General features: G+C 40.8%; 1 protein-coding gene across 1 annotated transcript in view; it reads right to left on the reverse strand.

Annotated features, from left to right (window-relative positions):
- LOC122802144 (glutamate carboxypeptidase 2-like) overlaps positions 1–17,947 on the reverse strand; it is a 1,578,923-nt gene that overhangs the window by 497,547 nt on the left and 1,063,429 nt on the right. Inside the window, exon 11 of the mRNA XM_044071823.1 lies at positions 11,218–11,337. Coding sequence (XP_043927758.1) covers positions 11,218–11,337 — 120 coding nt within the window. The remainder of the gene's footprint in view (positions 1–11,217; positions 11,338–17,947) is intronic.

Below are 17,947 nucleotides of genomic sequence, written 5' to 3' on the forward strand. Positions count from 1 at the left end.
GGTTGTAACTTGATTAAAGTGTAGCTATCATTCAAGTCTTTTGGATTAAGCACTTGGGCTTCAGACCAGTTGTTTTACATTAGGAAGGTTTGTGGCAAGCACTGTGGTGGCAGGACAGGTAGCTTTCATCCTTCTAAGTTGGGAACTGCTGATTGAGAGCCCAGTGTCCAAGTGTATTAGTTCTGGTTTAGGCACTTGGGCTTCAGGCCAGTTATTTTACATTAAGAAGGTTCGTGGTCTGCACTCTTGTGGGAGAAGAGGCTGGACTCTGCCCTTCTGAGCTGGGAATTTCTGGTTAAAGGTTTATAGTGCCTGAATATTTGAACTGTATCTTACTGAAATTGGTTCACCTTGTTTGCTCTAGCATAGACTAGATCCAGGCCTGCTGAATCTAGCTTTGTTTATATGCTTGTTGTTTGTTTGCTTAAGCTAATTCCACCTAATACGCAACTTCTCAGCACTTCTGTGGATCACTAGTGATATCTGCATTGCTTACTGTACTTATTTCCTTGTTTGACTTGAAAGAAAGTTACTGTTTGTCGTTTTTGCATTTAGTTACTTGTAACACATTGCACTCAAGTTACCTGGCACTTGCTCACTAAAGCAATTATATAAGTCAGCACTAAAAATTAAAAGCACTACACCCTCACTCCCCACTGGCCCTTGTTTTCAGTTAAGGATTTCCCAATATTATTCTAGCATGTCCAAAGGTCAGTTGTCAATCTACCCTCCGGTCCAGCTGGTGAATCTGGGAATCTTGAGGCAATGTTATAACTGTCTCATGTACACAGACAACCCTCTCCTCCTCCCACATAACACAAATACTTGTGAGAGATGCAGCTATTTAGCCAAACTGGAGGCTGAGCTCTCTCAACTCAGGACTGGCAAGACCAGACAGGAGGAGAAGGCAACTACACACACCACAAAACCAGCCTCACATAATGCTACCACTCCACTGAATCAAACACATAAACACACAAAGACATACTCGGAGGCTCTGAGTAAAAATTTACCTAAACAGCAGAGGCCTCCAAAGCAGACACCCAAACAACTGCTACCTCAAGACACCCCACAAGCAACACATAAACCACAAAAGCAGTGTGCAAAGCAGTCACAGCCCTTAAGGCCAAATACAACACCAAACATACTTGTCATAGGTGACTCCATAGTCAGACACACTGACATCCCACTCACCAGGCTGAACAAGGAGAGGGTCACAGTAAGCTGCCTATCGGGCGCTAGAATCCGCCACATAACACAAGCACTCGGGTCACTCCATGGCAAGTACAAATATGACACAGTCATTTGTCCATGCTGGTGTGAACGACCTGAGACGTACCTCCCTGGACTACATGAAAAGAGACATAGAGGAGCTCTCTGATTATGTAGCCCAGGCAGGTATGACCCTAACCCTGAGCAGTATCCTTCCTTCACCAAGAATGATGCCACAATATAGAGACAAGATGATCAGCTTTAACAATTGGCTTAATGTCTGGTGTCATTCAAAGGGGATCCAGTGTCTGTCTGCCTGGGATGACATGCTTGACAAGCCACGCTGTTTCGCAAGGGACGGCTTGCACCTGTCACCCCTGGGATTCCGGATATTGGCTAAGGCTCTTGCCACCCCCATAGTGCCTTTTTTAGGCAAGGCTCAAATTCTAAACCTACCACCCTAGAAAACAAAAATGGGAAGAAACTGAGGGTAATGCTGCTCATTGCCAGAAGTCTAAATCTCAAAATGCACGCACTCGAGGCCCTTCTCAGTATGGAGAACATCGATGTCTGTGCTGTAACTGAAACCTGGTTCAAGGCTCCTGAGAGCACCCCGGCACTATTAGGTTTTACCTCATATCATGCTCCGCCCCAAAACCCGGACCACACCACAAAAGGAGGGGTGTATCCATATTCATAAAGGATACCCACACCTCCAGGTTGGTGGCAACGCATCTAAGCTTCGGAAACCATCCAGGTGCAACTAACCATAGGCAAAATTGCTCTACAAATTGTAGCATGCTACAGGCCATCCTCTCAAACTCAGGAACCCCACACAGCCTTCCTGAAGACACTGGAGGGTATAAATGTATCTCCAAACACCATCATATTGGGTGACTTCAACTACCCGAATATAGACTGGGAACATTACTCAAGCCCTAACGTTCTAGCCCAACGGTTCCTGGAGTTCATAAATTCAAATGCCATGGAACAGCTAGTCACTGTTCCCACGAGAGGAGAAAATATACTAGATCTCATTGTCACAAACATGGGGACAAAATGCTCCACACCGAAGTATATCCCTCATTGGTGAGATCTGATCATAAACTAATCTCACTGGAAATCCACATCCCGCCCCACCCCAAACAAAAGACCATAGTGAAGAACTTCTCTAAAGCAAACTTCACACTACTCAAGACTGGTGTGGTATCCTTCAAGGCCCCTGAGCCAGAGGAAACCACAACCCAAGCTGCGGAAGCCCTTACAAATGCCTTCTATGAACACCTCCAGGACTGCATGGATCAGGCAATCCCAAATAAAACCAAGACTCTTTCCACAAAGGGCAAACGTCCAGTCTGGTGGACCCCAGCCATTAACAAACTTTACAATAAGAGGAGAAAGCTATTACATGATAGAACAAAATCCATAAAAGGGAAGTCACCCCTGATCATTATTAGTAAAAAATACGAGCACTCATAAAATCAACTAAGGCCAATTTTGAGAGAAAAATTGCCATGGATTCAAAGGACAATCATAAGGCCTTTTTCAGCTATGTTAGGAACCTGGGTGGAAACTCCCAGATATGCTCAGAATTAGTCCAAAATGATACAAAAATCACTGAACCCACAGACATTGCCAACATACTGGCAGACAGGTTCAGTGCAAACTTCACCCCTCTCCCTAAAGGAGAGATAACTATCCCAGCCGAGTGTAGCCTCCCGGACATCTCAAATGCGCAGGTGAAAGCTGCTCTCTCTAAAGCTAAAACCCAGCATCAATGGGACCGGATGGTGTCCCCGGCTGTGTGCTACATGAGCTAAATGAGGAATTAAACCCGCACATAAGGCAGCTGTTTAATCTCAGCCTTACCACAGGATACGTGCCCAAGGAGTGGCGACGGCAACTGTGGTCCCACTTCACAAAGGCGCCTCTACGGACCCTGGTAATTACCGCCCATAAGCTTAACAAGTCTAGTCTGCAAAGCTATGGAGAGGATCATAATGGAGCTTATAAACAAAGATATAGGGGACTTGCAGACATTGGACCCGACCCAGTTTGGCTTTGTCAAGGGAAGATCATGCCTTTTGAACTTGGTCGACTTCTTCAAACAGTCACCAAGGCCATTGATGAGGAAAGGCAGTCCATACAGCCTACCTTGACCTTGCAAAGGCTTTCACACAATACCCCACTCGGTATTGTAGAAAAACTTACCAGCTTAAATGTAAACCCATATGTCACAAGATGGGTTGCAAACTGGCTTAAGGACAGAACCCACAGGGTTAGAGTTGCTGGCGCTGTGTCAGACTCCAAGCCGGTCACAAGTGGTGTCCCACAGGGCTCGGTCCTTGGTCCCTATTGTTTGGCATCTACTTCTCAGAAGTACAGGCCAACATGGGAGGACTTTGGTTGACAAAGTTTGCAGACGACTGCAAACTGGGCCATAGTGGAAAGTGCATCGGACACGGATATCCTTCAGAAGGGACTCATGGAAACAGATAGCTGGTGCCAGAGCCATGGCCTGAAGTTAAACGCCAAAAATGTATAGTCATACCCTTCGGGAAAAACAAGGTAACCCCAAGCTACCATATAGGTGGCAATCCACTAAGCACAGAAGAGGTTATCAGGGACCTGGGGACCCAGGTTGACAGTGGCCTTTCGACACTCACATTGCTAAAGTGGTTAGAAAGACCTTCTACATTGCCCACCTGATCATGAAGGGATTCACATCCAGATCTAGTGAGGTCATTGTTCCCCTGTACTCTTCACTTATCAGACCAATGATCGAGTACAATGCCCCATTCGGGATGTATCTCACCCGACATCTGCAGCAATTGGAGAGACCCCAAAAGTTCCTCACCAAAAGGATAAAGGGACTCCAAAATCTGTCATATGCTGCCAGATTGAAGAAACTCCAGCTCTATTCAGTCGCATCCCGTCTGCTCAGAGGTGACATGTGCCTGACATACAAGGCCGTGTCCAACCCGGAATTAATGGACATGCTCCACCTCAAAAATCCAAATCCACCAAAACCACTAGAGCAAGCGACTTAAACCTTAGCACGGATATAAATAGGACGTGCTGGAGGGATAGATTTATCACTCAGAGACTCCCTATGCTGCGGAATAAAATCCCGGTCCATGTGAGGCAGAGCACCTCGCTGACTCTGTTCAAGAGAAATCTAGACCTGTGGATGGGAGATCGTAGGTTTACCCCGGGAATCATATCTGTGTCACTGCTGGACAGAGGCACAACAAACTAATGGGCACAGTATTTTTTCATATAAGGGGTGGCGTAAGCCACAAAAATTTGGGCTAGGCTTATAAATGCCTTAGGGCAGATAGCCTAGTATAAACCTATGAACCTATGTAGGGAAAATTGTACGGAAATTTCAAGAGAGAATATTGCACCATATGTGTGAGATTAAGAATATGAATAATGCTTTGGCTAAACATATCACTGAAAATACAGGGCATAAATTTTCATTTAGAGCGTTACAACATGTTAGGGACAACTTCAGAGGTGGAGATGTAAACAACAGAGTTGAAGCTGAACTGAAGTGAATGCTAAGGCTGCAAGCAGACAGACATCCAGGTCTTAATACTAGTGTTTGTTTAAAACCAGCCCTGAAGGGGCGTAAACTGAAATGTTGATTTCATTGGCTAATAGCATGTGTGTGGTTAATGACGTGGTTTAAAAGCTGATGTTTTCGTTTTAATGTATGGAAATGAGGAAGCTGAATATGCGAAAGTGCTTATCCTTGTGTTAGTAAAGTCATTTAGTCTATGCCAACAGCTGTGGCAGCCTTGCTGTTTTTCTTTTTGTTTTTAGTCCAAGTTACTTCACACAAATCATAAAGTCAGAAAAATATTTCCAAAAGTGTCTGGTTGATCATTTCCTGCATCACTGTAAAACTAATGATGACACTTAAGTTATGGCTCTGCTCCTCTCATCTTAACTGTTAAATCACAAAAACAGAAATATTGCACAAGATATCTGGCTGATCATGGCTAACATTCTAAACAGAAACAACACTTCTCACAGCACAAGCCCCCTCACTACACCTATTCACACAAGTAAACTCAGAATTATTGCACAAGATATCTGATCACTGCCAGCATTATTACATTTATAACACTTTTCATGGTGCCACTCCCCTCTTCCTATCTTCCAGTGCCTACACAAGTCACAAATATAGACCATCATGAGACAGGTTAGTTTTATCCTACTGATGAGGTGTTGCTGTGATAGTAAACCTGCTCAGTATGAGAGGAACCACAAGTTCAGACATTTGGTGTATATGCTTGGCTGAGGAGCCAATGGTGTGAAGCTACCATCTGTAAGATTATGACTGAAAGCCTTTAAGTCAGAATCCCACCTAAATGTAATGATACAGCAGTGCCGCGGATCTCCAGTTGGCCAGGAATAGCAGGCCACAAGGTCATCGAGGAGCGCCACTCGTCACTGGGTCGGAGCAAGGATGGAAGGGGGCCGCCTCTCTCCAGCAGTGCACTGCACATTCGTGGGGAACTGGGTGCTAAATCATTCATGGACAACCTGATTCTGGGTCAGGGTTTTGTAAGTAGCAGACCAGCAAAAAGCTGTGATCTATTGAAAGCCACCCTCGAGTCAAGCTTTTGTCCAAAAGTATCTAGCTGGTCACTGCCAGATAGACTACGGTAAACCAGTAATAAGACTTATCTCACCAACACTGCAACCTACTGCAAACCAGTAATAAGACTTATCTCACCAACACTGCAACCTACTGCAAACCAGTAATAAGACTTATCTCACCAACACTGCAACCTACTGTAAACCAGTAATAAGACTTATCTCACCAACACTGCAACATTCCTCTTTTCTCTAATGTTCTAATTTTGAAATCTGTCTGTCATGTCTGCTATTCAAACTCCTTCAGGTGACTTTGCACCTATACTTGAATGTCATGACCTTACAATATTAAAGCTAACATAATGTGACTGGTGTTAAGCGCTGCCCCCTGGAGCACCCATTGTTCCATGGGTGCATTTTCCTTCAGTAGAGATGCATTTTATGTATTTTTTGGGCAAAGAAAATGGTTCTAAAATGATAAATAATGAAAAGGGAAAGAGCGTCCCTATAAGCACGGCACAATATTCAGTTGCCTAGTTCACCTATGCTTTTAGTCCAGCTCTGTGTCCACCACAGCATTGGTGTGTAGTACATGACAACTAAATCTACCACTAGATGTCAGCTTACATTTTTAACATTCATCTTCATTACTTATGGCTGGTCCCCTAGGAAACACTATTGCACTGATGTTTTTGATTGCTGACTTTGAGAAGAAATGGATTCCTAATTCATATATTGGGATACCTTTGCTATGGCTTTGTTTTCCTATGTGGATGCACATGCACTGTTAGGATAATATTAGTCAATATGGGTGAATATCTATTGCATACATCAGATTTCAGCCTTCATATCCGAGTTGTACACATCAGGATATTTGTTTCACTGTTTTCAATATGGGATTTTGACCACCATTCATGTGTACATGACAGCTAAGATCCTCCTTAAACACACATGCATAAACGCACACACACACACACACATATTCTGATTAATTCTTACTATTTTAACTCATTAAAGGTCATATCTAACATTTTTGTTTACTTAAAAAAGCCTTACCTTGAAGCATAGAACATCTTTGTGCTTGTGATCACTTATTGGGAGTAAAACAAAGTATTTTTAATCCAGTGTTAAAATTCCTGCAGTACAAAGAAGTCCATTATAAATGCCCTGATATCCATTTTTCAGCAAGGATTTTTTAATAATACTGTTTTGGGATCTCACAGAAACTAGTGATCGTTTCCATGAATGACAAGCCCTATCATAATTTATTTTGTTTTCAATCTTTTCTGTTACGATTTTAAAACGTGTGTGTGTGTGTGTGTGTGTGTGTGTGTGTGTAAGGTGGTATTAAATGGCAAAAAATTTTAAAGCGGTTAGTTTATTTTTTGCTTGCAACTGTTTGTCACTTAAAACATTAACAAATGAGTAGTTTCTCCCAGAATTATGTCAGTATGTCAAAGCAGTAATTACTGATTGAAACAAGATGCTACTCCTTTACTGGCATTTAACCATACAACAAGAATTTTAAAATGCACTGTTTTAGCTACAGTTGGATTACAAATATTTTTCTTTACTCCCAGAAAGTGATTGCATGGTCAAAGATGTTCTGTACTTTGAGGAAAGGCTTTTTTTAAATAAACAAAGTAAGTCAAGACATGCTGATAATTTTTTCAGGTGTCGTACTCAGTTTTAACAGCTATGAATTATGTTGTTCAGCTGTATCTTCACATGTGGAATGATCAATGATGCTTACTTACATATTGTTTTTGTGCCACTTCATATGCAATTCAACTTTCTTTTGGTCTTTATTATTTCGTGTATTATCTATGGCATCAGGTGCAAAGAAGACTGAATGATATGATCAGGAGGACTAAATAAGAAGAAAATAACCACCTTCCCATAAGTAAAAATAAGTAACATTGTTTTTAGCTCACACACAGAATGTGGCCATTTGACACAATAACTACTGAAATGGAGAATCTGTACTATAACTTTGTGCATGCTCTTCACAATCCCCTCAGCAACAATCACAAACTTATTACAAAAAGTACCCACCTTCTTACATCTGTGATGAAATGCAAAAGCATAGCTTACCACATGACCATAACACACACTATAAAACATGTCCCACTGGCATGTAGCCATGACACTGCAAATGCGTGTGTATGTCTTGCCTCACATTATCTGTCCTTACCAGGTTCTGCTTTCCTTTTTGCACTTTTCTGAGTCTGTGCCAAATGCTGAAGGGTAACCATCTCAGCAGTCTCCCTTTACTAGATGGTGTAATCTCTTTTCTGTAAACCATACTTAAGATAAATAAAATGTACAGATCACTGAAAAAACAAATGACGTGTCTTTACATTCCACTTGTATATCTGACAGGATAATACACAGAGTATTACTGGTGGTAATTCAGCTATGGAGTGAGTCTAGCCATGCAGCAGTAGTCACTTAGAGCTCCACAGAAGGACTCCTTATTGAGAAATGATGTTGCCAAAAATCAGGTGCTGGAAAGCACACCAGTGGCTAAAAATTCTCATGGATTATGAGCTGAAGCAAGAGATTTCCTATCCAAAGACCTAGCAATATATATTGAGTTTCCTCATCACAAAACCTTAAATGCTAGCTGTGTTACACAGAAGTGGTGTTACAAATAGGAGCTTCAGTACATTAAAAGTAATTAATTTAGTAATGCTGTTTCCCAAATAGAACTGAACTGAAATGTGTACTATTTCTTTTTGTATGACTAATTTGTCTGGCCAGCAGATCCAGATCCTGGTCAAATGGGGCCCTAGGCAGAGTAATAGATAGCCTACCCCATGGCAGTCCCCTCCTGGCAACAGCGCTCCTCCACACACACCCATTCCAGTGTCCCATTACTGCTCCAGTTACCATAAACACTGCTGAAACCTATCAATGTGCATAACATTTTATCTTTACTTCTAGAAATGATTACAGACATTTGGATTTAATTAAAACTTTTATTTCACTTTTTATAGAACAAACACTGATATGCATTTGCTAAACAAAACAATGCAGTCTCACAATGAAAACAGACTTAGCATGAGCAGTAAGCTTCTCTGCCCTTGAAACTCAGATTCACTGAACTGGAATTGGAAGCCACATTCAAAGAAAATGCATCTGGCCAGTGATGGATTAAATTTGCCTTTGGGTTTTCAAACCATAGGCCTGTTGCATACATTTTCAGGACCATGCAAACATGCATGTGTTCTTTGATTCACCTTCTTGATTTTATGAAATTATATTCCTTGTATAATACAAGACGCAGTGGTGCAGTGGTTAGTGTTGTCGCCTCACAGCAAGAGGTTCCCCTATTCGATTCTCAGCTGGAGCACCTTCTGTGTGGGGTCTGCATGTCCTCCTCCCCATGGTTGAGTGATGTTTAAAGACATGCAGGTAGGTGCGTGCTTGAATGGGTGCGTCTTCCTTGAAGGTTGGGCACCGGGCTGGCAACTCGGCACCGTAAAAATCCACTGCCAATCATTAGCGGACTGGAGTTCCGCTGTGGTGAACCCTAACCGGGAAAAGCCAAAATACATTACTTTATATTCCTTGTATAATACAAGACCACTTGTTAGCGTGTGTTTTAAATTTGTGGGTTTGAACATTTTTCCAATAAGGAATTTAACAAAACCTATGAACCAATAATGACAAAACTACCCATTTCAGAATATTTGAATCATAAAAGACCACTCAATTTTCTATCATTACAATCCACCAATATCAGCAATATGCACAACCTCTAAAGAAGTAAAAGTCATCAGAATAATTCCACATTAGAGAGATCTGCAATTAATGAAGAGGTTGCTGCTGGCAAACAACTTTACATTTCAGTGTTTCATCTAGAAAGTCAGTGCCCACTGCCCTTCAGGAATAAGTAGCCTACGTTACATTTAAAAACAAAAATGGTAAGCTGGTAATATTGCAACAGGGAATGACTGGCAAACTGACAGCAGGTTAGCCAGCAGATTAACAGTTACTAGGTATCTCATTCAAAGGAGGACACAGTGAGTGCAATATATCCCCATCCCCCCTTAAAGTGCACCACGGTATCAGTAATCCATGTACGTTGTGTAGAAATAGAACCCACAGCCTTCTGCCCCAAATGCAAGTATGCTACCTGTTGTGCCACCAACACTGTAATAAAATTTTATAGCACAAGCAATGACAGACATTTACTAAACAGAACAGTTGCACACTGAAAACAGACATAGCATGAGTAAGAGTGAACATCTCATCCCTTGAACTTCTCATCCCTTGAAAATGCATTGAAACTGTCATTCTTTGTTGAAAATGCACCCCAATGACGGTAGCTGATGTAGATGTTTAAGGCTCCTGTCTCCTGTAAACAAGGTACAGGGTTTGAGGCTAAGAAAGTTAATTAATCAACTGCCATCCCTGAGCAAGTTAATTAACCAACCTTCCATCCCTAACTAGGGCATTGGACGGACACACACACACACACACACACACACACACACACACACACACACACACACACACACACACACACACACACACACACACACACAAACACACACAAACACACACAAACACACACAAACTGTCATACTATTCGGAAGTCAGTCCAAAAGCAAGCAGAGCTCCAATTTCAAAGTCTGGCAACAATAAGCTCCAAGCAGCACTCACACTTCAGTTCCAAGCAGCACCACTTCAGTTCCAAGCAGCACCATTTGGAAGTCTCTTGTCATCCAGTCCCAAGTTCCAAAATGTTTAAGCCATAAATTCCAATTCCAAGTTCTCTGGCTGTTGTTCTGCTGTGGCGACCTCCCAACCGGGATAAGTTGAAAGGAGATGATGATGACAAAAGCAAGTTCCAAGCAACATAAAAGCAAAGTTAAGTCTGGCAACAGCAACTTACAAAGTTTAAATCTGTGCATGTGTCTTACTAAAGACACAGAGTACATCCTTAAAATAAATGTAAGTTTTTTTATTTGATTAATGTAACAAATGCTGTGGACCCCCCCCCCCACCCACCCAGTAAGTCCTAGGGAACTGGCTATGATGCAGGTGCTAGATCTGAATCTGCTGGTCAGACATTGTTCTTAATGCTTGTATTTAATCAGTTTGGGACGTCATCTCTCAACTCAGTTTTATTTATGGGAAAACACAACTTTTGCGATCAATTTAATGCAATAATCTAAAGGGAAAACACAAGCAAATAAAAAGTGGCTACCATAGTAACCCTCCAGGTTATGCACTGGGTAAGCAGACAGGCACTAACTTATACAATATTTTTTTTTTCTGCAAAAGCTGTCTTTTATGACAAATATTTTTCTATTTCAAGCAAATTTACAGTCTGTTAAAAGTTACGCAATAACGACTTACAGCTTGTTACTACAGATGGGACATTACCTTTCTTCACTAGCGTTCCAGCACTTCTCGCGACTTCATGGAGTACTGCTGCACCGCTGGTTGGATCAATACCTCCAAAAACCCATGAATCACGGTGCCCTCCTAGTATTATGTACCGATCTGTGGAAAAGAAAGTTGACAATAATGCTGTTGTAGAAAAATATGTACATGTGAGCACGATAAAATATATACATATTTTAATTGACATGGATCTGCAGACTTACTTGCATTACACTTCTCTATACAGGGAAAGCCTTTTTGTGACAAACATGTAGTTTTTCCCTTTTTAGCTATACACTGGTGCATAATTTCATACAATTATAAAAAATCATGTTTTTTAATAATTAAACTGTGATTGCAAGGATTTTTATTTACACAAAAAGGCAGCTACCTAGTATATTTACTGTAATGTTAGATCTTTTGAGATCATCTCAAATTAGCAAGGAATAAATCTGTAACTCCAGCCAGCAGATGATACTGTAACAATATCCAAAGAATTCTCCTTCAAGAAAGGCACCTTCCTTACTCAAGAGCACAAAGTGGAAGGACAAAGTAATCTTCTCTGTAAGGTAACACTAAATCATAAATTAAGGGGGGTGTTTTCCCTGACTTGACCTATTCTAAGCAGATCATCCGGAGACAATTGCCTTTCAGTTCATATTCATTTAAACTAGATTTTTTTAATACCACTCTCAGAGTGGGCCTCATCTTATCTCTTACAAGGAAGGTGATAATTTCTGATTTTGTTGCAGTGGAAGTACTACCTTTCTATGGAAAATACACATAGACTGTCTGCCACCCCAGCCTGTAACACCAGACCCTGACACTTGAACTCTGTCATTGATATAATCTGACTATTTTACATAGGTCCACAACAGCCCTCCATTACCCTTATTAAAATCATTAAACAATAAACAGCCTGCCAGTCTTTATCCTTGTCAGAACACCATTCATATCAAGAGTTTTCAGGGACATCAGAGGCCCTCATTGATGAGTCTTTGGCTGAAATTTTCTTTCCTTTTAAAATATAATTCTGAGTTTTTCTTTCTTTTCTTTTTTTTTTAACCTATTACTTGAATTCAGCTGTTCCACACCTGAGCTCTGGTTTTCATCTCAGTCATATACTGTGAACCAGCATCCGATGTTGGAGGATTTTGCTGTTCCCACATTAATCACAATGTCATTCTGGAATTTTTTCCAATAGTTTTTTTGGGTTAGAAACTAAGTATGCAAATTTAATCCCATACTTCCTTACAGCTCATATGATACTTGCTTCTACAGCATCTCTTTCTGTTCACAAGTGATATCAAAACAAATGGAACAGCTATCTGTTTCCCTGCTGTCTTCTACACAACTTGCCCTCCCTCAGGTGCTGCCCAGCCTGTGTGACTTACAGGGCCTTAAGGTGCAAAGGTTGACAACTCCTCTCCTCACGGTTGTTGCTGTTGTCTGTCAGCTTTTCCCGGTTAGGGGTCGCCACAGCAGAACTCCGGTCCCCTAATGATTAGTAGTAGATTTTGACAAACACCGAGGTGCCAGCTCAACGTTCAACTTCAACCTTCAATGAAGGCACGCCCATTTACACATGTATTTCGAACACCCACCCAACCACAGGGAGGACATGCAGACTCCACACAGAAGGCACTCCCCGCACTCCAGCAGAGAATCGAATGGGAGAACCTCTTGCTGTGAGGCAACAACACTACCGCTGCACCACTGCGGATGACAACTCCTATCCTCATGGTGCTATGTCAATATTCAACCACTTTCAACTTTCCAAAGAAAAACATTTTACAACTAACTGAATGTTAAGAGCCACCGTTTTTTAAAACTATTCTGAAGATCGTTTTTGGTCTCAGGATGACAGTATCAAGCAATACTGTTAGAAGGTGACAGTAAAAGGGTAGGGACTGTATTTTCTCCTTCATCTTCAGATATTTCGTATTCTGTCTGATATGGAGAAAAGAAACGAACTAAACTTTTACGTACTATTCTACAAAATGTAACATTGTAAATTTTCAAGTGCACTGTGGATGTAATGGCGACCATAATTTTTAGTGCATGGATACTAAAACTCACTTATCCAACACATCCAGACCCTCACTTATTGCTCCAAGTTCCTACATTGGTCAAGAAGACCTAAGCCACGTCCACACTTCCTTGCAGAATAACTTTGTTGTTTTTCAAAACCAAAACATGACTGAATTAGCAGAAATGAAAACACAGTTCATGCTCTTATAGATTTCATAGCGGTTACTAGGCTAACCGTCCTAAGCCCTTTACAAGTCTAGCCATGTAGAAACCAGAGGACCCTTACTGACCATATTTACACAGTTGATAACAGAGGGATTCTGTAATCAGCACCGACTGCCCCTGTTCATGAGGGACACAGGTGCCACACCAGGAAGAATTTACGGTCACCCATCCAGTTGTCAACATTGTGCTTGAATAAGGTCATTGAGGAGCACAGCTTCACATGGAATGGGAGCTTATTCCAAAAGAATTACTGGGAGATATATCTGTCTCTCCAGCATGCTCTGTTAATGTCACAGGCTAGGTTGAGATCCCTGGAGTGAGTTATTCTTATCCAATTCAATTTGTGGATGTGCAGCAATTCCATTAGGGCAGGGTCGAGGTCACATCTCAGCAGCCTGCATGATACAGAGTACAGTGACAGGGCTTTCAGTATTTCCATGTAGGAGGATCTGGATGCTCTTAGTCAGGAAGACCTGCAAAGTAGATCAGGACAACAGTGTGTGGTTATGTTTGGCAACACCAACAATTCAGACAAAGAAGCTCACAAGCATATCTACTGTACCTTACTGCTTACTCCCAGCTACTCCAGACCACCCGGGCTACTGCTGATGTCAGAACAGGGCATTAGCTTGCTTGCCTGATGACATTCACAGCAAGCTGTAAAGGCTCTACCTTTGCCAGAACCTTTTGACAAAGATACAAGTCCAAATGCTTTTCTGAAGCAGTGCTGTCCAGATATCCAAGTGGCGAGTTGTTCTGATCTCACCACAGTCGACTAGATTAAGATTATTTCGGTTGGGCAGCATGCAAGTCCATATTTCGGCAACCCCTAATGGCAGCAGGTCAACTGCAAGCAAAATCCCAATGCTTAAATGTCCAAGCTTTTAACCACCTGTAACTCTCACCTGTATCACGATCAAATGTCTATACACACACTGAGACAGGGTAGAAAGAAGCCAATTTCCTTTTCTATGGATCACTGAAGACTCTTCAAAGAACCCTGAATTCTCTAGATCATGAAACAGTATTACATTTCAGAGTAGACAGATGACTAAACATTTTCCTTCATTCGCATCTAACCCAGAATATAGCACCTTTACTCTTTGTGCTGGCAATGCAGATCCTTTTAGTAAGTAAGCAATAATGACTACTAGATTTGGAAAACCTGGGATTAAATTCCTAGGTTGTTTTGATCCCTACAAGGCTAGAGTCTAATTCCATGCTCAAAAAACCTAAAGGCTTCCATCCAGTGTGCAGAGCTTCATATGTGAACAGTATGGTGCCTTCTCCCTTTGTTTTACCAAGATAACAGTTTTGGAAGAAACTTCTTAAACACTCTCCGGTATTCAACCAACATGTATTCTCTCTGTTTCTCAGAGAGTGATACTGATTTCTCTTTTTCACTTATTTTATTGAAGGAAAAAGCATCATTTATGAGTGTTACAGATGCAGTTTCATAACACATTTTTCACAAAAATCAGGCACATCATATGAAATATTTCTCATGAAAAATTCCTTCAGTTTTACTCTAAGTTATTCTAAATATGCTTCACAGGACTGCAGAACACGATGGTAGGTAAGAATCACTTGGATTAACAGCAATTTCCCTTTACTTACTTCAAAGGCTTCTTGTAATAAGTGAACGTAATCATCGCAATTGTCATCTCAAATAAAACTTTATACATGTCCTGAATAACCTCAAATTCTTGCCCTGTTGTTGCACTGATCACCTTTTTAACAGAGGCTGCCTAATGTATCCAAATCACTACCATTAAAAAAAAAATACTTTATGACATCTACCCCCTCCCAGCTTAGCCACCTCCTATTTACATGCTGTACCTTGGCCACTGAATGCACTTCTCATCTTAAAGACGTTGCTCTCCTGACCTGTACTGATGCCTTTAAGATACCTGAACGTCTCAAATGTCTCTATCTTCTCCTTTTCTTTAGATATGTACATGCCAGTCTCCAATATAGTTTCCTAAAAAGATTTCTAACACAGACCTTGTACCATCTTTATAGCACTTGCATAAGCATCTATTCCTAAATGCTTTTGTAGAGACAATACTTTAAGGACTACAAAGAGTATTATAGATTCATAAGTATATATTAGGTTAATAACTACTGGGGTCTTTATAAGCATAAACATACAACCCAAATGTATACTACAAGTTAATGTGCCTTTGAGGTTATTTTAAGGGGTGCATATTATCTATGGAATGATTTAACAGCTGTGTCTGTCCATCAGAGTAGTAGTTGTCAGACCAGGGATGAATTTATGATTTCCCATCCACTGGTCTGGGTTGTGCCTGAATAGCATTAGGGACAGACACTGCTTAACATGGATGGGAAGACGATTCTAGAGAACAGAGATTCTCTGAGATACATACTAGTCCCTCCAACATGTCCTATTTAAGCTGCAGGCAAAGAATAACTACTTTGATCTAGAAGTTCTGGTACTGTTTATTTTGCGAATATACAAATAATTCATCAGTTCTGGATCCAAGGATGCCTTGTATGCCAGACACAAAACATCTCTCAGCAGTCTGTAGAAAACAGAGTATAGAGAAAGGGTTTTGAGGCAATCTGCACAGAATGTTGTGTTTATACCCTGTATTCTTTTTGTGACGAACCTATGGGAACATTCCGGTAGAATGATTTTCTTTAAAGCTTAGAGATATTTTGGTCAAAAGTTAGGTTACTATCTACATGGGCCTCCATATCCCTGACTACTGGGTCTACTTTTTGGGGCACTTTATCAATGAGGTAGTTTCCCTGGGTGGCCAGCTTCCCAAAAGGTATTGGTATGCATTTCTTGTCATAAGCTTTGGAATAAGTCATTTGTCTGTGTTAGACCTTCCTGTAATATGTTAGTATCTTAAGGGGCATCTATGATTTCTCCTCACTTGCAATCATTTGTAAACTTAGTAACCCAGAGGCCCTTGACATTGGCCTTGACTCCTGAAAAACAGATACTGAAAAGGAGCCGACCCATCACAGGGCCCTAGGAGATGCCACTGGTGGCCAAGTCTCCTCAACAGGGATAGGGTTTGGTTGGCATAGCAATTGTTTACACTGAGGAATTAAAGAGTCTCTTTTCCTCTTGGTGGTGCTTCTCCTAAAACTACAGGACTTCTGTAGCTTTCATTGTTGCATTCTCTCATATGTGCTTTACTTGAAAAGGCATAGGAAATAAATATCCAGAAGTCTCTTTTTACTTTTGTTGCTGACAGGACATCACTACTGAATGTGTAGTATTTTGCCAGAATTTTCATTTCTATGTACATTATTTTGCATTAAAAATAAGCAGCCATACATTAGAATTTTCTTGTATTTTTCTCCTGAATGAGTTTAATCCTTAGCAGACCTCTTCATCTCTCTTCTGATGCAGTTTTGACAATTTCCAGAGATACTTATCTTTCCCTTCAACCTTTCAGCCATATCATCTATACAGATTAAGGCAGACTAGTTTCTGCAACAATCCTTGGCGGACTCCACTCATAAGGTCCCTTTCTCAACTGCAAGTGCGATTTACCATCACTTTCTAAGTTGCTAACACTTGACTCAAACTATTGTCTTTATTTATATAGTTAACATTTTGACAGCCTCACAGTAGTCTGAGCTAAATTGACTGTTTATAGTGATGTACAAAACAACCATAGAAATAATCCTAAACTTAACTGGACTAATATTAATAAACTACTATGGAGAGGAAGACAAAAATGCATGTATCTTTCACATGAAATAGACAAAACATACAAAAACAGTGCAACCATCTTTAAACAAATTCAAAGACTCAACCAAATCAATTATGATATGGTCACAAACAGATAGATCTCATTCAAACAACGAGCCTCCTAATGGACACAACCAAAAAAATAAAATTACTACAAAAAATAAAGCCAATATCTTTGGCTACGGACCAATATCACCCAGAATACCTTCCACAGTCTTCTGAAGACATAACATACATTGTGGCTATACTAATCAACAGATCTAAAATAATGCTACATTGCACCCCTCCATAAGGGCAGCACACAGAACAGCATACCCAATTACATAATATCACTACACTTTCTCCTTTTTCAAAAATACTTGAGAAATGTAGTTACAAATAACTTTGACACAATCTGACAAACAACTTACTATCACCAAGTCAACACAAATTTTACCCAGGTTATAACATGAGAACAGCTTTACTATCCTTTATTAATACCATTAATCATTACAAAAGTGAAGGTCTTATCACTGCCTCTGTCCTCATAGACCTCTCCAAGGCTCTCAACACAGTATCCCATTCCTCCCATGTCTACATCTTAGCCAGAATGGACCTCAGCCACATTACCTTGAGATGGTTCAAGAGGTGCCTCTAGTCAATCTCAGTCCATGAAATGGACACACACATACTTGGACTTCATAACCACTACCTTAGGTTTCCCTCAAGGATCCATTCCTCGACAAATGCTATTCAATA

Source organism: Protopterus annectens, chromosome 5.part0 (assembly GCF_019279795.1).
Source record: "Protopterus annectens isolate FY-2018-M chromosome 5.part0, PAN1.0, whole genome shotgun sequence".
Classification (NCBI taxonomy): Eukaryota; Metazoa; Chordata; order Ceratodontiformes; family Protopteridae; genus Protopterus; species Protopterus annectens.